Source organism: Theropithecus gelada, chromosome 4 (assembly GCF_003255815.1).
Source record: "Theropithecus gelada isolate Dixy chromosome 4, Tgel_1.0, whole genome shotgun sequence".
Lineage (NCBI taxonomy): Eukaryota > Metazoa > Chordata > Mammalia > Primates > Cercopithecidae > Theropithecus > Theropithecus gelada.
In genome coordinates, this window is record NC_037671.1 from 59,069,457 (window position 1) to 59,094,418 (window position 24,962).

The 24,962-nt window shown below is 39.5% G+C and overlaps 1 protein-coding gene and 1 non-coding gene across 2 annotated transcripts in view; one reads left to right on the forward strand and one right to left on the reverse strand.

Annotated features, from left to right (window-relative positions):
- LOC112623776 (dystonin) overlaps positions 1-24,939 on the reverse strand; it is a 485,036-nt gene extending 460,097 nt beyond the window's left edge. Inside the window, exons 1-2 of the mRNA XM_025384438.1 lie at positions 24,399-24,939; positions 23,779-23,813 (exon numbers count right to left, since the gene is read on the reverse strand). Of these exons, the coding sequence (XP_025240223.1) occupies positions 23,779-23,813; positions 24,399-24,579 (216 nt within the window). The 5' untranslated portion in view covers positions 24,580-24,939. The remainder of the gene's footprint in view (positions 1-23,778; positions 23,814-24,398) is intronic.
- Positions 15,364-15,473, forward strand: LOC112623893. The gene has a single exon (XR_003119252.1). It is a non-coding gene; the product is annotated as a U6 spliceosomal RNA (small nuclear RNA).
- Positions 24,940-24,962: the final 23 nt, after the last annotated feature.

Consider the following 24,962-nt stretch of genomic DNA (forward strand, 5'->3'; position numbering starts at 1 on the left):
TTAGTAGTAATTTTTCTGGTGTTCATTCATTTATATAAGAAACATATGAAAAAGCAATAAAATATTCAAATAATTGCACAAATGCTGCTGAAAAAAGACAGCAATGTTGCTGAAACTAGTTACAGGCAAGCAGCTCTCAGAATATTCCTTTGTCACGATTGCATGACATAATCCAAAACCATTGCATGAAAACATATTTAGGATGGCATTAATATACTATGTGAAAGAGAAGGTTATATACACAGTCAGAAATTTGAACACCAAATCAATCACTTATATTGTGGAATTCAAAATCCAAACACTTCCTGTTGCCTCACTGTCAGTCATTTACAGCTTGGCATAAATTAGGTTGACGTGATAATCCCCTAATTATATCTAGCAGCATTCCTCAGTACAGAAATGGCATTTTGATTGCAGTTGAGGGTAGAAGTTTGGGAAAGAAAGGCAGAGGGTATTCTGGAAGCTCAGGGGCTGATATGATTTGGCTCTGTGTCCCCAAAGAGTGCCATGGCTTCAGAGGGTTCAAGTCCCAAGACTTGGCAGCTTCCATGTGGTACTGAGCCTGCGAGTGCACAGAAGTCAAGAATTGGGGTTTGGGAACCTCCACCTAGATTTCAGAAGATGTATGGAAATGCCTGGATGCCTAGGCAAAAGTTTGCTGCAGGGGCAGGGCACTCATGGAGAACCTCTGCTAGGGCAGTACAGAAGGGAAATGTGGGGTCAGAGCCCCCACACAGAGTCTCTACTGGGTCACCACCTAGTGGGGCTGTGAGAAGAGGGCCACTGACCTCCAGACCCCAGAATGGCAGATCCACCAACTGCTTACACTGTTGGCCTGGAAAAGCCGCAGACACTCAACACCAGCCTGTGAAAGCAGCCCGGAGGGAAGCTGTACCCTTCAAAGCCACAGGGGCGGAGCTGCCCAAGAACATGGGAACCCACTTCTTGCATCAGTGTGTCCTGGAAGTGAGACCTGGAGTCACAGAAGATCATTTTGGAGCTTTAAAATTTGACTGCCCTGCTGGATTTTGGACTTGCATGGGCCCTTGTAACCACTTTGTTTTGGCCAATTCCTCCCATTTGGAACTGCTGTGTTTACCCAATACCTGTACCTCCACCGCATCTAAGAAGTAACTAGCTTGCTTTTGATTTTATAGGCTCATAGGTGGAAGAGATTTGCCTTGTCTCAGATGAGACTGTGGACTGTGGACTTTTGGGTTAATGCTGAAATGAGTTAAGACTTTAGGGGACTGCTGGGAAGGCGTGATTGGTTTTGAAATGTGAGGACATGAGATTAGGAGGGACCAGGGGCAGAATGATACGGTTTGGCTGTGTCCCCACTCAAATCTCATCTTGAATTGTACTCCCATAATTCCCATGTATTGTGGAGGGACCCAGTGGGAGATAATTTGAATCATGGGGGTGGTTTCCCCCAGACTGTTCCCATGGTAGTAAATAAGCCTCATGAGATCTGGTGGTTTTATCAGGGGTTTCCGCTTTTGCTTCTCTCACATTTTCTCTTACCACCAACATGTAAGAAGTGCCTTTTGCCTCCCGCCATGATTCTGAGGCCTCCTCAGTCATGCGGAACTTTATATCCAATTAAACCTCTTTTTCTTCCAGAAAAAGTCTTCCAAACCTAGTCTCAAATCTGTCTTTATCAGCAGAATGGAAGTGGATTAATAGAGGGGCATTTAAGGGAAGAGCAATTCCTTGACCAAGGTGTTCTGGGAAGCCACAGAACAGGCATGGGAGGAACAGGCAGCCGGGAGGCAAGGAAGGGTGGGAGAGAAGGAGGAGGGAAAACAGCAGAACTGAAGTTCAACTACTCCGTGTTTTCTCAAATATGCCTGATGACTCTAACTAGTTTACTCACTTAATTCCATTCCTATATACATCAAATATTTATCCAAAGTCAAATATTCAACAAATAGTAAGTGCCTATTCCATGCCAGATGCCACACAAGGCTATGGAAACAAGATAAAAATTACATCCACCTGCCTTGGTACGTAAATCCCCATATCTGGTGCCCTCATAGATGGGGACTTAGATCCCCATATCCAAGTCCCAGAGTGAGATGGAGCAGGGACACTTCTTAGGGGTCTGTGGGTCCCAAGCATAGAAATAATGGAAAATCCTGATTTCCTTCAAGGGAATTTCCAGGCACCTAGCACTCCCTGAGAAATAAATGAGCAACTAGATAAGCAAGAAGGTATTAGTAGCTTAAAACAATATCTAAGGAAGTTAAAATAATAGGATGTTGGGTTCTCTATAGAAAGTAAAGATAAAATCTTAACATATGTTCCTGAGTTGTTTTTCAGAAACCCGGACCTCCACCAAACAGCATGTAGACCTCAGATAGGGGGAACTGAGAACAGATCTCTGACCACTTCTCTTTGCTGTAAATTTCTTCCTGATGGGCCTGAAAGAAGTCACACCACAAACCAGAGCTAACCATCTTCTACTGACCCAGATCTTAAACAAAGCTTCCCTTCCTTAACCAACAGCAAATCAGAAAATCTTTGAATCTACCTATGACCTGTCCCCACTTCAAGATATCCCACCCTTTGTAGGCCAAACCAATGTGTAACCTCCACATATTGATTTATGATTTTGTTTGCAACTTCTGCTTTCCTAAAACATAACCATGCCTTTAAAAACTTGACTTGCAAGCCATATAAGCTGCCCTATTCTCCTTGCTTGGCACCCTGCAAATAAATGCCCTCCTTTCTTCCACTGCAAACCTCAGTGTGGATGTTTGGCCTTACCGTGCCAGGTGAGCAGGCCCCAGTTAGTTCAGTTCGGTAACAAGAAGGAGAATGTCCATGAAGACTAAGGGAAGAATGTGAGATAAAGGAAGAAAACAATGTTTAATCCTCATTTTTAAGTAGAAATGGGAGTTTGCAACAACAAAAAAAGTAGAATAGAGGGATTCCAGCATGAGCAATGAAATGAAAACAGAATGGGGCAGGGAACCAAGCAGCTGGGTCTTGTTTGAGTTTAAGGTGTGCATTAGAGGTATGTGGGAGCTGATACCGAGAAAGGGTGTACTTACCCTGTAAGCAACAGGAAGCCATTAAGCAAAGAAAAGCCATTAAGCAAAAGGAGTGGAAGATCAGATCTGATTTTAGATAGCTTACTCTGCCAACAGTATCATAAAAAGTGAACTGAAACCGAAAGCCAAGGAAACCAGATAACAGGCTTTTTTTTGTAAGAGCCAATTCCTACACTGTCTCTGGCTTAGGGGCTTTAACATTTGTCACTATTACATTTTGTTTTATTTTATATATATATAAAATATATTTATTTATTTATTTTTTAGAGATGGGGGTCTCACTATGTTGCTCAGGCTGGTCACAAACTCCTGGCTCCTAAAAATCTTCCCGCCTCAGCCTCCCGAGTAGAAAATTGTATTTAATCAGATGCTACTCATCTTTCCAGCTATTGCCTTCACCAGGTGACTGCAATTTATCCTCAAATAGGGGCACTTTTTAAGATGGAATGCTAAAACAACAGACAAACTCAAATTCTCCCCCTCGTCAGCCCCTACCAAAGGGATAATAGAATCTGCCTATCACTGGGGGTTGTTAGCATAACACATACCTGACCCTCAAAAAATGACAACTCTTGCTTTTCTACTTAGTTTTCGTTTTTTTAATTTGGAAAGCTAGCAATAAGAAATTACTTTTTGTTATGGTCTGGACTTATAAATTCCAGCACACTGCCTGTAAATGCATTAGCTCAAGAAAGGGACAGTTTACTAATTTGTCAATCATCAGCCCACCAGTGCAGTTTTATATATATATAAAATATATATATAATAGGTATTACATATATATAATATAATAGGTATTATATATTATATATAATATACATATATATATAGTGAAAGAGAGAAACACAGAGCGGGGAGAGAGACAGAGAATGACATGGAGAGAGAGAATGAAGGCACACTAATGTCTCCATCACCAAAATGGAGAGATCATTGGTTTCGTGGACTATGTCAGATTGGCCACCCTCTGACATTAAGGATGCCTCTAGGTTGACCCTTCCATTAACTTCCAACTCTCAGTTTAACATGTACTCAGAAAACACAAAATAATTTTAATATCATTCTTAAAAAAAAATTCGGAAGCTATATATTCTTTAAAAAATATTGTGACATATTCCAAAGCCAAATACTGATGTCCACTAAAAGAGTTTACTAGTGTTTCTTTGAACAATATAGGTAACAAAGAGTTAACTGAATATAACTAAAAAGAAATTTCTCGTTAGCTTCATGGATGATTCCCATACTGTCACCCTATCAATTGGCAATATCTCTGTTTTCCTAAGCTACACACACTACTTCAGCTTTAATTAAAAGGCCCGTTGCCATAGTTTCTCAGCGAACAGCTCAAGGCATGCTTGAGTCCATTATTTACTGAGGTTTCTAGAGAAATTGTAATATAGCAGTAGCCAGTCAAAATTTCCCAATTTTATCTCCCACCCAAAACATCTGATGATTCAGACATATAGCTAGGTAACCCAAATATTTTAAGAGAGTCTAAACAATTAAGATTGTATTTGGGATTCACTTTGGGATGCCCCGCAACCATTTTTAAAACAAGAGGCAGTCACACTCTAGATCAGTTCGAAATGCTCACAACTGCCTGCTGCCTGCTGCATGCCGCTCACTGCAGAGTGGGCAGTAGCAGGAATATACTTATTTAATGTTCTTTTAATGATTCTTCAAAGTTGGTCAGTTAGTAATTTAAAACTTGTTAATGGTCTACTGCTTAATTACTTCTTAATGTGAAATTTCTACTCTTTGTAAACTCATCAGTAAACATGAAGAGACACATATTGTTTTCTTTAAAATCTGCAAGTAGTTCTTTAATCTCAATCTATTTTATGTTCAGAAGTTGGAGGGAAATGCAGAAAATATAAAGAATAATGAGATTGCCAGGCACGGTGGCTCACGTCTGTAATCCTAGCGCTTTAGGAGGCCGAAGCAGGCAGATCACGAGGTCAAGAGATCAAGACCATCCTGGCCAACATGGTGAAAACCCATCTCTACTAAAATACAAAAGTTAGCTGGGCATGGTGGCATGTGCCTGTAGTCCCAGCTACTCAGGAGGCTGAGGCAGGAGAATTGCTTGAACCCAGGAGGGAGAGGTTGCAGTGAGCTAAGATCATACCACTGCACTCCAGCCTGGTGACAGAACGAGACTCTGTCTCAAAAAAAGAAAAAAGAATAATGAGATGGGACCAAAAAATAAGAAAAGAAACTTTTCCAAATGAAAAATCTATTGACGTTTGATTCCTAAAAAAATTTGTATAATGGTAAAATAAATGGAGTCTTCAGTATTTCATGAGTTACATGTAGCAAAACACATTTCTACCAGCATCATCTTACCAACTGTCAAAATCCTACAAGATTTTCTAAAGGGTAGATAAATAAAAAGAGAAAAGCAACAGGCTTGAAATGGATGGAGGACAGACTAGTTAAAGTCAGTTTGTGTTCCCAATTACAATGAAGTAGAATAAGCACGTCTCTCATTGAATGTAGCTGAAAACTGAACAGAATGCATTGAGCAGCTACTTGAGGATTCTGAAACATAAACAGCAGCAGGCCAATTGAAGTAAAAAAGCCAAAATTCAGAGTTTATGCAAACCAGTGGTGAGTTTGCCATTTTTGACCTCCATCATTCCCCAGACTGAATGCAATGCAGCAGTGCAGCCTGAAACCCAGAAATGGGTACTGAGGTTCAGATACAGAGCTCCAGAAAAAGTGCCCTAATTCTGGGTAAAGAGGTAAGAAGGAGAATTCTTAAGACTCAGAGAAAGTACAGAAATCACTCATTTTTTTTTTTTTCTCACAGCCCCTAAACAATATCAAAGGCAGGGCAAACTCCTATTCCTTTATGTTTGGTTTTTGTCTTGCTTCCTGGATGCAAGCATGGTCACAGAAGTGTGCGACAGGACAGGATAACAAAAGCCCCAACTTTTTGGCTAGACAAATAAAAAGGGAATCCGAAAGTACTATCAACCATACAGAATTAAAAGGAGCAAAAGAGAATACCATAAACAACTTTAGGCCAACAAACTAGATAACTTAGATGAAATGAACCATTTGTGGAAAGGCACAAATTACCAAAGTGACTCAAGAAGAAAAATAATCTGAAGAGGCACATAAAAAGTAAAGAAGTTGAATTAACAACTTGAAAAGATCTTCCCACAGAGAAAACACCAGCCCCAGATGAGCTCACTGGTGAAACCTTTCAAATATTTTTTAAAAACTAATACCAGCAATTTACAAACTCAGAAAACAGAGAAAAACTCAAACTATACAAACTATATGTAAGAACCAAAACTAAATTGCCTTGGGAAAAAAGCAGCAGAAAACTTATTTTATTATCTTGGATGAGGCGAACAATTCCTAGAAATGACACCAAAAGTATAATCCATAAAGAAAAATAATTGATAAATTGGACGTATTAAAATTTTTTAACTTTTGCACTTAAAAGACACCATTAAGTAAATGAAAAGACAAACCACAGACCATAAAAATACGCAAACTATGTATCTATTAAAGAATTTGTATCCAGAATGTATAAAGAACCCTTAAAATTCAATAAGAAAAAAAAATCAATTTTACAATGGACAAAAGATTTGAACATTTCACCAGAGAAGATGTATGAATAGCTAAAAAGCATGTGAAAAGAGGCTCAACATCATTAGTCTTTAGGGAAATGCAAATCAAAACTCAGAGCTATCACTACATATCCAATAGAATAGCTATAGTAAAAAAGACAGACAATAACAAATATTGCCAAGGATGTCAAGATACTGGACCCCACATACACTGCTGATGAGAATATTAAATTGTACAGACATTTAAAAAAAAAAAACTCAACAATTTCTTTAAAAATTAAACTTACCATACAACCTAGCAATTTTACTCCTAGGTTATCTGCCCAAGAGAAATGAAAATATATGTCCACACAATGGTTTTAAGCACATATTCATAGCAGTGCTATTTGTAATAGCTAATCATTAGGGAGAAATGCCAAAGTCCATCAACTGGTAAATGGATAAATCAAGTATGGTATATTCACAGAATGAAATACTATTCAGCAATAAAAATGAACAAACTACCTGATACATACTACAACATGGACAAACCTCAAAAACATTAAGCTACATGAAAGAAGCCAGATGTGAAAGACTACATATTATATGGTTCTACTTATATGCAATGTCCAGGAAAGGCACTATCTACAGATACTGAAAGCAGCATGGAGTTAGGGATTGGAACAGAGATTGACTGCAAACAGGGATAAGAAATCTTTTGGGGATGATGAAAAATATTCTAAAATTAGAAATTAGAAATTAGAATATTCTAAAATTAGAAATTTCTCTCTATATATATTTTTTTTTTAATTTTTTTTTGAGACAGATTCTTGCTCTGTTGCCTATGCTGGAATGCAATGGCATGATCATAGCTCACTGCAGCCTCAAACTCCTGGGCTCAAGTGATCCTCCTTATCTCAGCTTCCCAAGTAACTGGAACAACAGGCACATACCACTATACCCAGCTAATTTTTTTTATTTTTTGTTTCACTATGTTGCCCAGACTGGTCTTGAACTCCTGTCCTCCAGCGACCCTCCAGTCTCAGCCTCCCGAAGCACTGGGATGACAAGCATGAGCCACAGCACCCAGTCTGAAATTTTTGAAAAACCAAGTTGGGCCTAAAAATGTCTGGTGGAAGTAATTTCCATACATATGAAAGCCAAGAAATTGGAAAAGACTGTCCACGGAAAAGAACAGAAAAAGCTTACCATGAGTACTTTAGGGATAGCAGACAGTAGCAAACCAAAAATAAATCAAAAGATTACCTATGGTAGATTGCACAAATGGCCACAATACTATGCAACTCCTCCTATCAGGACTCTTCTTCTCTACCCGCTGTGACTTACTTTGGCCAAAACAATGTGTCACCAGAGGCACTGTACAAGCCCAGAGTCCAGACTTCAAGAGGCCTCGTGCACTTCCACTCCTGCTGCTTTTGGAACCCAAATCTAACCACATGTGAACCAACCAGGGTTGGCTTACTGGAAGAGGAGAGACCATGTAGTGGAAAACCATGAGTCAGCCAGAGCGCATCAAAAACACATGAGTGACTTCCAGCTGTGATGAGCCAAGCCTGACTCAGACCAGACCAAGTGCCCAACTGGGCACAGCCCAAATCACCAATCCATGGATTTGTGAGCTAAATGATTAATGTCTAAGTTACCAAGTTTTAAATGGTTTGTTACAAAGAAGCAGCTAATTGATACACTACAAAAGGGCAGTGATGACTGCAAGACAGCATAATGAATCAAATGGTTGAGTTTTGTGAAGTTGTCCAATAAGAATATGCCTCCCAGGCACAAGAATAGAAAAGCAGTCACCAAGTCTGGGAGTTGGCAAAGTCACTGTGGCAGGACTAATTAATTGCATGAGTGAAGTGAGAATAACAAAGTTTCTCAAAACTGTTGGTCCAAGGGTCTATAGTAAGCAGACTGCCAAGTGACGTTAAATAAGAAGGTAATGACAGGCTGACCCCCAAAGAAGATTTTGGTCCTGACGAAGGTAAGAAGGGAACTCATTAAGAGTTCACAATAAGGTACAGAAATAGAAGGGGGTATGACAGAGAAGGACATGTCAGAATTCAAGATCTTGGTATGAGAGTAGTTCTAAGGCATGATACAATATGCACAAGGAGGAAGGATGGCTGGATGAATGGATGGATAAGTGAATGAACAGGTGGATAGATAAATAAAGAGCTATAGATAAACATAAATCAATAAGAAAAATTACTTACATAAAGATTAGAAAGTTTCCCTTATATCTAGGCTTTCCCTATAAATTTTTTGCTGTCCTTGTAAGTTGGTCAAGCCATTTTCACTGTTTTTGCATTTTGTTTTTATTTATTTTCTATATTTATTTTACTTTTATAGATGTCTATAGATCACTCTTCCAATAAACATTATATAAATAAGTAGCCAGGCATGGTGGTTCACACCTGTAATCCCAGCACTTTGGGAGGCCAAGGCGAGTGGATCACTTGAGGTCAGGAGTTCAAGACCAGCCTGACCAACATGGTGAAACCCTGTCTCTACTAAAACTACAAAAAATTAGCCAGGTGTAGTGGCGGGCACCTGTAATCCCAGCTACTCAGGAGGCTCAGGCAGGAGAACTGTTTGAACCAGGGAGGTGGAGATTGCAGTGAGCCAAGATCGTGCCACTGCACTCCAGCCTGGGTGACAGAGCAAGACTCCATCTCAAAAAAATAAAATAAAATAAAATAAAATAAAATAAAATAAAATAAAATAAAATAAAATATATATATATATATATATATATATATATATATATATATAAGTCTAGCAGAAATGGAATTAAGACAATGTTTCAATCATACTATCAAAAATGCCATAGTCTTAAATATACTGTCAGGCAGTGTTTTATACACTCAAAATGACAGAAACTTCTTAAAGTAAAATAAATTCCACAGTACCCCACATATTATATACACACACACACACACAAGCACATATATACACACACATTTTTATGCAATATATTTTTATGCATATATATAATTATGTACATATATATTTCTTAACCAACTTCACTGAGATATAAGGTACATATAATAAACTGCACCCATCTAAAGCAGCAATTCTCAAAATATGGTCCATAAACCTCTGGGGTCCACAAGACTCTTTTAGGAATCCACAAAGTAAAGAACTATTTTCATAATAATAAGCCATCTTAGTTTGACATTTTTGTATCAATGTTAATGTTATATTTTTCAAAAAAAATCCATTTAATCTAATTTGTCACTTCTGTGGGCATCAAGTTGTATAATATATTCTCTTATCCTTTTTTTTTTTTTTTCATTTTATTTACTTTATTTTGAGACAGGGTCTTGCCGTCACCCAGGGTGGAGTGTAGTGGCGCAATCACAGCTCACTACAACCTTGACCTCCTGGGCTCAAGAGATCCTCCCACCTCAGCCTCTGGAGTAACTGGGACTGCAGGCGCAAGCCACCATGCCCTGCTAATTTTTTTTTTTTTTTTGGAGAGTTGGGATCTCATTGTGTTGCCAAGACTGGTCTTGAACTCCTGGGCTCAAGTGATCCTCCCACCTCAGCCTCCCAAAATGCTGAGATTACAGGCATGAGCCACTGCAACCAGTTTTCTTACCCTTCTAATGTCTGTGGATTCCATAGTTATACCCTCTTTCATTTGTCATATCAGTTATTTGATCAGTCTAGCTAGAAGTTTATAAACTTTGTTGATCTAAGAGTCTAATTTGGTTTTCTCTTCTCATTTATATCTGTGTTTGCTCTTACCTTTATTATGTCCTTTTTTCTACTTATTTTGTGTTTAATTTGCTTTTCCCCCCAACACCCCCCACCAACTTCTTAAGGTTGAAGCTTTGCTAATTGACTTTAGATTTTCCTTCTTTTCTAAGATAAGCAGTTAAAGCTATATGTTTTCCTCTGAGCACTGCCTTGGCTGCACGTCACAATTTTGAGATACTGTGTTTTCATTATCATTTAGTTTAAAATATTTTAAAATTTCCTTTATGGTTTCCTTTTGATACATAAATTATTTAGAAGAATGTTATTTAATTTAAAAATATTCAAGATTTTCTTGGATATATTACTGATTCCTATATAATCTATATTATTTCAATCCTTTAAATTAATGTTGACTTGTATTCTAACCCAGAATATAGTCTGTCTTCGTGAATGAGTCATGTGAGTATGGTGTTTCTTTACAAATATTTATTTATTCATTTTAAGATAGGGTCTCGCTCTGTCACCCAGGCTACAGTACAATGGTGCTATCATGGTTCACCACAACTTCGGCCACCTAGACTTAATCAATCATCCCACCTCAGCCTCCTGAGTAGTTGGGACTACAGGTGCATGCCGCTAAGCTTGGCTAATATGTATTTTTGGAGAGACAGGGTTTTGTCATATTGCCCAGGCTGATCTCAAACTCCTGGGCTCAAATGATCCTACTGCCTTGGCCTCCCGAAGTGTTAGGATTATAGGCATGAGCCACCGCACCTGGTCAATGAGTGTAGTGTTTCTAGAAGTATCGGTTAGGTCAAGATAGTTGGTAGAGTTGTTTAGATCTTTACCTACATTTTTACTGATTTTCTATGTGGATGTTCTATCAATTGCTGAAAGAGGTATGCTTCTAAACTCTGTTGATCACCAACTATGATTACAGCATTGTCTAATTCTGCCTTTACTTTTGAAATGTTTATGTCATACATTTTGAGGTTATGTTTACATTAGGTAGATACACATTTATGATGATGTCTTCCAGAATGATTGGTCCTTTCATCATTGTGGGACATCCCTCTTCGTCTCTGTTAATACCATTTACCTTGATTATCTATTTTAGCTAATATTAATATAGCCACTCTAATCTTATGATTATTCTTTGCATCATTTATATTTTTTCCATCCATTCACTTTCAGTCTGTGCCTTCATACTTAAACTGAATTTCTTGTAAATAGCATATAGTTAGGCCCTGCTATTTCTCGATTCTGGTCATCTATGTCTCATAATTGGAGTGTTTAGCCCATTAATATTTAATGTAATTATTGATATTGTTAGATTTACATCTATTGTTTTATTATTTATTTTTAGTCTGTCTCTTCTGGTTTTTTGTTCCTGTGTTCCCTTTTTCTTGCCTTCCTCAGGTCATTTGGATATGTTTTAGAAGTTCTAGTTGGGTTTATCTCTTGGGTTTGCTTTTTTTAATTAGTTGCTCTGAGAGTTAAAATATGCATCCTTAACTTTTCATTCTACCTAAGTTAACATGCCACTTCATATAAAATGTAGAAACTTTGCAAATGTATATGAATTTCATTACTCCCCTGCCATTCTTTACACTAAAGGTGTCAAACATCTATATGTTTTATACACCCCACAAGACAATGTTATAATTTGTGCTCTATATTTACTCTAATTTAATTTGCCATTTCTCACTTTTTAAAAAAAAAAAAAAGATAGGGCCTTGCTCTGCTGCCCAGGCTAGAGTGCAGTGGCACGATAATGGCTCACTGTAGCCTCGAACTCCTGGGCTTAAGCAATCAGCCGCCTCAGCCTCCCAAGTAGGTAGGAATATAGAAGCACATCACCATGCCCGACAAATTTTTTAAATTATTTTTTTGTATAGACAAGGTCTTGCTATATTGTCCAGGCTGGTCTTGAATTCCTGAGCTCAAGCAATTCCCCCGCCTCCACCTCCCAAAGTGCTGGGATTACAGGCATGAGCTACCATACCCGGTCCAATATTTGCCATTTCTGATGCTCTTTATTCAAATATACCACCACATTTCTCAAAATTAGTTAAACAGATTACCAAAGCACAGCATTTGGCTCTCATCTGGCATGAATGCATAAATTATAAATAAAGAATTGCCTCAAATCTTTCCTTTTAAGCTTATGACAGTTAAAGCAATACCACTTGGCACTAATGTGACTGTAAGTAAAACACAAATTCAGGAACTGGAATTGGATGACAGTACTGGTTATAAGGTAAAATGGTTACAAAATAATTCAGAATTACTTTTAGATTATAAATTGAAATAAAAACATTAAATATCAAACTTTGATTTAAAACTCTCAAAGGATGAAAGTTCCTTCAATTAAAAAAAAAAATATAGGGATATTTTCAACTCATTTTCTTTCTTTTTTTTTTTTTTTTTTTTTTTTTCTGAGACAGAGTTTCACTCTTGTTGCCCGGGCTGGAGTTCAATGGCATGACCTCAGCTCACCGTAACCTCCACCTTCCAGGCTCAAGCGATTCTCCCACCTCAGATCCCGAGTAGCTGAGTTTACAGGGGCCTGCCACCACACCTGGCTAATTTTGTATTTTTAGTAGAGACGGGGTTTCTCTATGTTGGTCAGGCTGATCTCGAACTGCCAACCTCAGATGATCTGCCCGCCTCAGCCTCCCAAAGTGCTGGGATTACAGGCATGAGTCACTGCACCTGGCCAATTTCAACTCATTTTCTAAAGTGTCTGATTCTGTGTATCTGTGAACAAAACACAGGGTAAGACATAAGTAAGGTATAACTATATGTCTAAAATAAAATATGGGGCCAGACAGAGTGGCTCATTCATGTAATCCCAGCACTTTGGAAGACCAAGGCAGGTGGATCACCTGAGGTCAGGAGTTCCAGACCAACCTGGCCAACATGGTGAAATCTTGTCTCTACTAAAACTATAAAAATTAGCCGTGCATGGTGGTGAGCGCCTGAAATCCCAGCTACTCAGGCAGCTGAGGTAGGAGAATCACTTGAACTCAGGAGGCAGAGGTTGCAGTGAGCTGAGATCACACCACTGTACTCCAGCCTGGGCAACAGGGAGAGACCCTGTCTCAAATAAATTTAAAAAAAAGATACAATATGAAAACCATCTGTCTCTTTCCCCTTAAGGAAAAGAGGGATACCGGATATTTGGGGAAGTTGGCAAATTCATGAGAATTGAGAATGAAACTGACCTGTAGAAAACTTCAAATATTCATTAATTCATCCAACATTTACTGAGCTTCACTATGTGTCAGATTCTAAACTAAGAACTGGGGTTGTAGACTGTCTTTAAGAGACTCACAATAACAAAAAAAAACCAAACTAAATTGTTACTATGAGGCAGGAGTCATGAAAGTTTCCTTAAGGAGGTAACTTTTTTTTTTTTTTTTTGAGAGGGAGTCTTACTCTGTCGCCCAGGCTGGAGTGCAGTGGCCGGATCTCAGCTCACTGCAAGCTCCGCCTCCCGGGTTTACGCCATTCTCCTGCCTCAGCCTCCCGAGTAGCTGGGACTACAGGCGCCCACCACCTCGCCCGGCTAGTTTTTTGTATTTTTTAGTAGAGACGGGGTTTCACTGTGTTAGCCAGGATGGTCTCGATCTCCTGACCTCGTGATCCGCCCGTCTCGGCCTCCCAAAGTGCTAGGATTACAGGCTTGAGCCACCGCGCCCGGCCCCAGGAGGTAACTTATGAACTGGACTTTCAAGAAAGAGCAAGAGTTACCCTTTTTTTGCTTGAGTATTTTTGTTTTTGTTGGAGGTGTATGAGAAAAGAGAGGAAAGAAATAGAAAGAGACTTTATTAGTTGGAAATAACATGGATAAAAACAATAATCCTAAAAGATCATGGTCCATTTGAAGAATTATAAGAAGTGTGGACAAATGGTAGACTCGACCTATCACAGGACATCAGTACAAGGAACCCTTTGACATTATACTAAGAATGAACTTTGTGATCTTGAAAGAAGTGGGAAGCTACTGAAGGATTTCAAGTAGGGGAGAAATATGCATTACCCAACTCTTTCTCCCTTGCCTATCTCTACTACAGATACTAAGAAAGATAAAACCTCACATCCCAAGCCTCCTTTATAGTGACAGATGGCCTGTGGCAGTTCTGGCCAGTGAAGGGTAAACAGAAATCTAACTGAAAAGTCTTCTGGCAAATATTCAGATTTTCTGATAAATAACCATGGCTGGCTCTGCCCGTTCCCCTCCTTCCTTCCTTGAATTTAGACACCATGTCTGTAACTGTGCCAACCATTCTCCAACCACAAGGGAATGACCAGATTATTCCAAATATACCGAAAATGACATGGTAGAACTGCTCAAGCAAAGCCTGTGGCCATCTCTAGCTTTCTTGTTATGAGAGAATAGAAATCCCTGTTTATTAATAAACCATTTTAAGTTGGGTTTTCTATTACTTAAATCTGAATGTCTTCATAAGTTATAGAAGTTTTAATAATTAATTTGTCTTTTCAAATGATCTTTATTAAGTTGGTGTTGATGGGTTGGGGAAGGGGATGCAGAGAGACTTGTCCAGAGGTTTATGATAGGGCTTGAACCAAATAAACGGCAATGGGAATACAATGAAAGGCAGAGTCTAGACACATTTAAAAGAGAAGACAGATGGCACAGGATGGATGAGGGAGCCGTCTATTCTATCTTCTATATTCCTAGTTTAAAAAACTGCAGGGGTTTGGGGACTGGATGTGAGAATATTGTCATTCTCCAAAATAGGTACATAAGATGTGGTAAAGGACTGATGAGTTCAGTTTTGGACATGTTCAGTTTGAGATGCCAATGGGACATCTATGGGAAAATGAGGAAAAAGCAGGTGACTCTGAACCTAGAGATCAAAAGTGAGGTCTAAATTTGATAGATTTCAGAGTAACCATGATATGGGGGTAAACTAAAACAGTCAGTATGGTGAGATCCCACAAGTAAAATCTGAATAGGCAAAAATGAGGCCCAGCAAATCTATTGCCAGAAAGTAGTGCTCGGTTGGGCAGCACATATATTAAAATTGGAAAGATACAGAGATTAGCATGGCCCCTGCACAAGGATGAAACACTGAAACACAAATTTGTGAAGCATTCCATATTTAAAAATAAAAAAAGACAGAAAGAAGATTAGTAGCTGCCTAGAGTTAAAGGATGAAGGAGGGAGGGGAATAGGGAATAATTGCTAATGGGTATAGGTTTATTTTGGGGGTGATGAAAATGTTCTAAAATTAAATTGTGATGATGGTTGCACAACCTTGTGAATATACCAAAAACCACTTAATTATACACTTAAATGGATGAACTGTATGGTATGTAAATTATATCTCAATAAAGCTGTTTTCTTCTTTTAAGTAGGCCTAAGACAGGGAATGTCAAGTTATAAGTAGGAAGAGGATTCAGTGCAAAAACAGAGAAAGCCAGGGCCAGAAAGGGGCAGGGGATTTAGAAGGTGTTATCTAGAAACCAGGAAGGAAATATCAAGAGGGAATCAGTGGCCAATAGTATTGAATACTGGATAGATCAACTAAATTAAAGACTAAAATAATCAATTTATCAATTTGGAAATAATTGGTGAGCTAAGTGTGAGTTGTTCTAAATAGTAGCAGCAGAAGCCAGATTAAATTAAGTTGAGGAATAAATGAGAGGTGAGGAATAGAAGGTAACAAAGAAGCTTTTTCAGGAAACTTTTCTTGTCAAGAGAAGAGTTGATGGCATAGGGAGGTTCTGGGCTGTTGCTATTATTTCCAATAGTAAGCACATGTGATGTTTATAGGTAAGGGAAAGGAGCCAGCAGAGAAGGAGTGATTGAGGATAAAGAAGAAGGGGATGACTAATAGAATATCCCCCAAGAGATGGGAAGAAAAGAATTCACAACATAAGCATAAGCATCAGCGTGGACAACAGATGAATTTTTCACTGGACTGGGAAGGAAGGCTAAGATGCCAGTTAGTTCTTAGGTGCAATAAGTTTAAGGAGTTATTACTTGATGCATTAATATTCTTTATGAGTCAGGAGATAAAAGGTCACTGGCTGAAGGTGAGGGTGTAGGCTTGAGGACTTCAGAGGAGGGTAAACATTTAGGAATAATTATTAGGAGAGAAATTTTAAAGGAAGAAGTTGAAAAGTTGCTACATACATTTCAAATACTTTTAAAAACTTTAATGTATTTCAGTCAATAAAAAGGTCTTTTTACATAATGAATTACCTGCAAATTTATTATACTTCGTATTAAACTTTGTAATGACCACACTAAACACATGAGCAGGTTGCCATAAATCCCTGGAGAGATGGTGTCTGCAGTCAGAATATAACCCAATGATGCTGATCCTTGGACCTCAAAAACATGGTACCCTTCAAAAGCTCAGCCTCAGGGTCACCAGAAAGGCCCCCAACTGGCCATTTTCCAAGGCCCTCTGCAGCAGAGGCCATAACTCTTTGTTCTCCCTGGGTGAAAGAACAGTGATTGGGTTGTTTTGTTATAGTTGCTGGAAAAGAAATCAAAAGGTGATTTTTTTGCTTCCTCTTTTTTTTTTTTTTTCCTGAGACAGAATCTTGCTCTGTTGCCAGGCGAGAGTGCAGTGGCAGTATCTTGGCTCACTGCAACCTCCACCTCCCAGGTTCAAGCGATTCCCCTGCGTCAGCCTCCCGAGTAGCTAGGACTACAGGATGAGCCACCACGCCCAGCTAATTTTTGTATTTTAGTAGAGACAGGGTTTCACCATGTTGACCAGGATGTTCTACATCTCCTGACCTTGTGATCGGCCCGCCTCGGCCTCCCAAAATTCTGGGATTACAGGCGTGAGCCACTGTACCCAGCCTGCTTCTCTTAAGAGGACTCAGAGCAGGTGCCCTCCTAAAGGATTCAAATAAAATAATGCTATGTCAAAGCCTTTTGTTAACTGTCATGTAGTATACACAAATCATTTCTATTGTAGCTGACACCTATGTATACTTCCAGCTCTATATTCCTTTACGTGATCTCAACAGTCCCTCTCTCTAACCATACTGGTGTACAACAAGCCCTGAAAACAGGCATGTGCTTTCCTAAATCTTGTCTATTCTCAAGCCCTTATACCAACCTGAGATTTTGCTCTCATTTTCTCTGAATCTACTCAGGTATAGTAGGCCCCACTTATCCACCACAGATCCATTCCAAGACCCCAGTGGATGCCTTAAACCATGAATAGTACTAAACCCTATACATACTATGTTTTTTTCCTATACATACATACCTATGATAAAGTGTTATTTAATTATGTAAATCTGATGCAACACATTGCCATCAATCAGAATGTTTTCTATTCATGTCTTCCACCCACATATTTAATGTCTTTTCCATCTTAACTAAGCACTTATCATGCACTATGGCCATAACTTTTAGAGTTTAAAGTGTGACAGCAAAACTATCATGAATTTCTTTTTCCTTCTTCACAATTTCACAGATAGAGGATTCATTCTTGTGGCATATCTTAGAAGCTTCAGCATACGATTTTTTTTTTTCCTTTCCTTACTAAGTCAAGAAGTTTTACCTTTTCACTTTAAGGAAGCATTTTATGGCTTCTCCTTGGCATATCTGAATTGCCAGCATCACTACTCTTGCACTATGGGGCCATTATTAAGTAAAATAAGGGTGACTTGAACACAAGCATGGCAATACAGTTGACAGTAAACCTGATAACTGAGATGGCCAGAGTATAAAGTATGGATTTGCTAGACAAAGGGATGATTCACATGTTGGGAAGGACAAAGTGGGATTGGAGAAGGGCAGCTCAGGGTTCCATCGTGCTACTGAGAATGACACGCAATTTCAAACTTATGAATCATTTATTTCTGTAATTTTCCACTGAACATTTTCAGACAACAGTTGGCCACGGGTAACTGAAACCATGGAAAGCAAAACCACAAAGAGGGGACTACTGTACTTACCATACAACCTTCAGGCTTCAGCATAAATATCACTCCTCTTGGAAGGCTTCTCTAATCACTTGAGCTAGAAGCAACCATTTCACCAGAACTATTCCAACCATTTCTTTTCTATACATAATTTGTTACTTGGTATTTACCCTAATGATGTTTTTTTATTTACCTGCCTTAAGCACCTAGAAGACAGGAATCATGTTTTCATGGTGCCTTTACAGCATGACACTTTGTATGTAGTAGATACTTGGCCTATTACTTCTGGAAGGGGCTGAGAGATCATTCTCACATTACCAGTCAAAATACAAAAACCCAAGTCTCAACGACAAAAGAGACTTGACCAAGGTGACACAGTTAGTTCGTGGCAGAGCTAGAACCCAAAACCAGAATTTTGAACTCCTATTCTTATAATCCTTACATTATGCCAATAATTATTGTTATTACCCTAGTTCTATTTTGCCATCCAGATCTCAAAGAGAGTCATTCTTGAGCCTTAAGATTACATAAAGATGCAAACTTCTCTGGAAAATATTTTGCTTCAATTCTAATCTAGATGAATTTAATTGGCTTGGATGCAGGAAAAAAAGTGGGAGTTTTTTTTGTTTTTTGTTTTTGTTGTTTTGTTTTGTTTTTCTGTTTTGTCACCAAGTAGCTAAAGTCAGGGTTAATTATACGATAGTGTTGACTCTGGTATGATAAACTCTGTGAATAGGATTAATTTGTCTTTTTTACATACGTATTGGCTGTACACTTTTACACAGCAGCTTCCGATGCTCTCATCACATTTGTGATTCATAGTTGGAAACGGCACAGCAGTTCAGTTAGCATAACAGAAAAAAAACAGTAACTATAAAATTTCAGCACTGATATTGGGAGTGACCTAGAAGGAACTGTCAAGGGCAGGGGCTCCATCTCCAACCCTTTGTTAGCCCTATTGTCGAGCATAGTACTTTGGACAGAAAGAGAAAATAAATGTGTTTATTTGAAAAAATAATTGGGTGACACTCAATGAATACTACATCATGTGCACACTTACAACTTATGGCTGACTTAATTAGTATAAATTAATTTAGACCTAAAATGTAACTCTAGACAAATAATTTATTTATAAAGATAACCTAATTATAAAGGATTGCTCAATAATAAACTATCACTTTCCCTAATCTACTAAATTAGGTAATTCTTAATGAAAGATGAAAATTTAATGAGATGCTGTGAAATGTGGTTATTTTGCTGGCCATTCTCCAATGATTTGGTACAGGGACACTTGAGGAACATAAAGAGGACAACAAGGCTTAGGTGGACCATTGTTTCATTTAGGATAACTTACATAATCACTGGAAAAAACTAAATGATTTGCCAATTCAGTATTGTAAGAAATGTCAACTAAAAACTCAATTTCTTTCAGCGAAAATTTTGGGCATATTATTCTCTGGGCTGTGAGTGGCATGATTCAACACCACAGGACAGATAATATGTAGCCAGATAATTCTTGTGTTATTCAGTCCTTATCTTGTTATGTGACTCTTTGGGAACTGCTTAACTCTTGGTTCCTTTGCCTGAAACAGGAAATGGAGATATTTACTCAAAAACTGGTAGATATAGAACACACTCTTCTCCTTCCTTATGTCAGACAAGGCTTCCCTTATTCCACTGAGCTCATGAATAGGGATTATTTACCACTATTCACTCTGGATATTCTCAAAGGGCATTATAATAGTCTCCATTCTACTGAAGTACTCCCAAAACCCTTTCTTATAATCTAATGGTACCTCAATTACCCATATCACTTTCTGAAATTTCCTTAAAATCAGGATTGTCACAGCCTGACTTTCACCACAGGAATCTAAGGTAACAGGTAATCACTGTTTAAACATACAGCATAAAGCATTATAAATCCTCAGGAAAAGTACACTTCTTAGATAACAGGATTCTAGAAACCAGAATGAACACTTGGTTTCTAGACTGTCTTACTATATCAATGTGAAATCACTTCTCTTCATTAGCTGTTTAGAACAACAAGAACAAAAACACTGTATAAGTGTTTAATAAGGATACAGAAAACACATATTTCTGTCTATTACTGAAGGTACGCTGTTCAGGCCTTGCTAGCGGCATTAATAATTTCACATTCTCATATGCTATTTATTAACATTTAGAAGACTACTAAAAAGCTAGTAAAGTTTGCAACCATGTAAAAATAGAAAGGGTTGGCAGTTATGGTTCCAAAACATCTTATAAACATCATATTATTTATTTCTAGCTTCATGAGGAAGAAACTGAAGAAATGTGTTTATTATATACTTAGTGAGGAGAAAATAGCTGCAGCTCCTCGAATGAGGAAGGTGGCTTTTTTCCCTACTGCAGAACTTCTCCAAAGCAAATTGAGTTCTGGTATCACGATTTTTTTCTCTAGGAGTATTTCTCTGACTACCTGAAAAGGAACCGGCTAAAACTTCCTGTGCAATTGGACTCCTTCCTGGGCATGTGGGTACCAGAAGTAATACCTTCTGCCAAGTAAAGCATCAAAGTGCTCACTGAACTTCTTCATCTGTACAAGGGCTGGCCCAAAGCTTTTTCGTGGTTCAAAGTGAGTCAGCAGATCCTAAACTCATTTTCCTCCTTTGACCACGGTAGAAACGCTGAAAGTGAATTATCTACTTACTGAGAATGGAAGGAGAAACAGAAAGTACTAAATTCTTAGTTCAATATGACTATGATTTGTCAGAAATCAAAATATTTTCTTGGATAATTATTTTGCAGCAGCTACTACTAAAAAGCAACAAGAATATTCATTATGCTACACAAAATTTATTTTTTAAAACATGCTTAAATCCAAGTAAATTCAGAGGTATTTCTCAAAGAGACAGTCTTGCAGAAAATGGCATCTTGATAGAAAAGAGAAAAGAAAAATATTCCCTATGTTTTCCTTAAGGGAAAATATTTCATTTGTGTAAGCAACGTAGTGATGAAATATGACAGTCTTTTGCAACACAGTCCCATAATTTTCACTTATAAAATAGCATTCTTTGAGTGGTTTATCAAAACAGCTTGCCGATGGGTAGCCCATAAACAAATTAAACTAATAATGTGTTTAAGTTTTTCAGAAACAAAAATCAAACCAAATCCATTTTGTTTCAATTTGTGACTTACATTTTTAGCACAAACTCCAGGGCAATTTTTAAAAGGCTGGAAAGATCTAGCAAGAGTTGAGATTTAGCAAATGTTGAATTCTGAGCAATGTCCTGAGAATGTGCATTTTTTCTTTTCCGCCCAACTCTGAGTTCTATTTGCCCAGTTTCAGGAACCAGCACTCACTAGGATATTTTTTTTTCATCCATTCATTCAATAAATATTTATTAATAACCCACTGTATACAAGGCACTGAGCCAGATAGTGAGGATACAGCCCTAAACAAGAAATATATGGTCCTGCCCTCAAAGAGCTCACAGTCTAGTAAACAAGGCAAATATCACACAAAGATGTCAAACTGTACCAGGAATCTTATGAAGTGGGTTAAGGCATTAAACAACTACCCCCAGCTTTCCTAACCAAATGCAAGCTCAGGACAAAAACATTCAACTGAGAGATAACTAAACAAGACATAGTTGTATCTCATTTTTTGTTTGTGCTTTAGCTGAAATATCTGATGGCTAGCATAATAATCCATAACAGGATTATTATTCTGGTTCTATCATTTATTTATTTTTTTTTTTTTATTTTTTTTTTATTTTTATTTTTTTTTTTTTGAGACAGAGTCTCGCGCTGTGTCACCCAGGCTGGAGTGCAGTGGCGCGATCTCGGCTCACTGCAAGCTCCGCCTCTCAGGTTCACGCCATTCTCCTGCCTCAGCCTCCGAGTAGCTGGGACTACAGGCGCCCGCCACCACGCCCGGCTAGTTTTTTGTATTTTTAGTAGAGACGGGGTTTCACCATGTTAGCCAGGATGGTCTCGATCTCCTGACCTCGTGATCCACCCGCCTCAGCCTCCCAAAGTGCTGGGATTACAGGCTTGAGCCACCGCGCCCGGCCAGTTCTATCATTTATGTGTGTGGAACTGGTTATCTCCTTTTAAAATCAAAATCCTGTATTTTGGTGTTTGCACTCTGTCAATTATTTACTTCTCATCACATCTGAATGGACTGTTCTGTTGAATTAATCTCACATTCGAAAACTGTTGCTTTATAATAGTCCCGGTTTTTCATGTTTTCCATAAACTTGAATTAATTAATTTAATAAAGACTTGAAAATTTGCAAACATTATCATTTATTTTTATACACTTTAAAATTCGATTTTACAAAATATAATGATAGCTACCAAATACTGAATACTTATTATGAGCTAAGTGGGATTCTTCTTTACACAGTTTGTTGTAATTTCCTCCACCTTCCTATAACCCTGCAAGGTACTAATGGCTCTATCTTACAGATGGGTAAACGGAGGCACCGAGACATATCACACAGCTAGTTAATGTAAAGCCAGGAATGGAACCTCTGATTACCTGACTGGTTAACTTATCCTCTCAAGAATCCTAAATTGAATAGAGTTCTCACCCTCCAGGGCTATATGCAGTAGAATTACTCTTTATGCAACATTTTAATGATATTGCAATAATACAGTTAAAGTTTTTAAGCAACTAGAACCCAATAAAACATCTAGGGTGGCATAAAATATCTAATTAATGAAATGAAAGGTAAGATAACTTCAGGTAAATGGAGGGCGTTTAACTATGAAGTCTTTGCCGACATGAGTAAACTGCACCAAGCAGCAACTTCCAAGCCTGGCGGCGTGTAACTTTCCTAAAAAGAGGGGAAATTATTTTAGGATAAGTGGAGGTTGGCCTGAAAACTCCTAAAGAAATCCTAGGTCAGGGAGAGCTTGCGTTTCTTCAGTGGAGCTGGTTCCTGGGTGCAGTGATTAGGAGTTAATTGCCCTAGAGGGATGGTCCACGTTTCGGGAGTAGAGACTAGCACAAGCATTTAATTTAAGCACACACTACCGTCATCGCTTTGCAAACATCATCAGATAGTCCCCATTAAAACATGGAGAGCTTTATGAGAGAACAGAAATGTAAACTTGAAAATCGAAATTGAAATGCATATGGATCAAACTGTTCTGCACTAACCTCTTCGTTTATCCCAGTGAACAACCAGAATCAACTGAGAGCACCCAGAAAACACTTCCACCAGCAAAATACAAACTGTAAACTCAAGTGACATCCACCCTGTGGCTAAGTTTTTTAAGGTCTGCAGCACTTTTAGGGTTTGCCTTTTCCCCTCTTGTACAACCGCTCCACTACACAAATTTGCTAAAACCGTTCGCTGGGCACTAATATGGAATCGCTTAAAAAGAAACATGCCACTTTCGGCTAGGGGACAGCATGCTCGTCATTCAGTGTCCTACTGGTTTCTTAACACGCATATAATTAATATTGGTACTCAGGAAAGAGAACTTCTTCTGACCTTGAGCGTGCGCGCTAAATAAATTACCTCAGAACGAAAGTGGTGCGATCTCAAAACAGCATCTGGGGAGAAAAGAGAAATGACACTTCATTTAACTCCTTGTTCTTCACTAAGTGATTCATGACTTACCTGGGAGACCAGGGTCGGGAAAGCATATTGCAGACGCCTGGAATTCGGTGGGACATCCTGGGGGAGGGAGGAGGAGTCCTGGGGCCATCGGTCTCTAGGTGATTTCTCCGCGAGAAGTTTGCATGAAAGTTCTGGGGGAGTTGGGGAGTCCCGAACTTTCCATGCCTTACTTTCTTACCCCTACGCTCCAGCGAAGGACGGGTGAAGGCAAGGCTGCCGCAGCCCCGGACTACGCTCAAATTACCCTTAAGGGTTTAGCAAACTGACTGAAAATTTGAGTTCGTTTCTCCCCTCCCTGCCCTCTGCATCGCCGTGGTTATTCAAACCTGGGAGACTGGAGGGCGGAGGTGAGGGCAAAAAGGGCAAGGGGCGTTAAATAAAAGAAACGTACTCAGCCTGGGGAGTGGGCAATGATGGGGCTAGGGGCAGCCGAGGAGAACTGAGGGAGCCGCGCTTCACTCTCCAAATCGGCTTAAATGTTCCTGGTAGCCGCAGAAACCCGTCGCGGCGTGTCTTACCTCGGCTTCTCGAACGACCCGAGAAGACCGATTTCATCGGATGCCTCCCTTTCTGGAGCTTGCGGTGCCAGCAGCAGAAGAAGACGATGGTGGCGATGGTGCCCAGCAGAAGCAACAAGAGGAAGAGGGCACATTGGATGCTGTAGGGTCTCAGCAAGACGAGGAAAGCCGCGGCGATCATGGTGCGGGCGAGGCGGGGGCGACTCGACGGCAGGGCTGGAGGGCGGCGGCACAGGCACCCGCGCGGGGCGCACGCCGGGACGGCGGGCACGGGTGAGCGCGGCTCAGCGCGTCATGCCCGGCGCTCGCGGCCCCGCGCCCAGCCCAATGGCTGCGCACCCCGCGCCAGCCGCGCTACGCGAGTGATCCAGGGCTGCGGGGAGCGCTTGCCATGACTCAGCAGACAGCGACGAGGCTGCGACTCGGCGACTGGGATCCTCTCCCCTCCCTCCCCAGGCGCCCCCGCCCCCGTCCGTGCGCAGCCCCCGGGCGCAGCCCCGCCGGGGACGCGGCGAGTGGGGAGGAGCAGCGCCGCCGCCGCGACCGCCTGGGCTCCGCGCATCG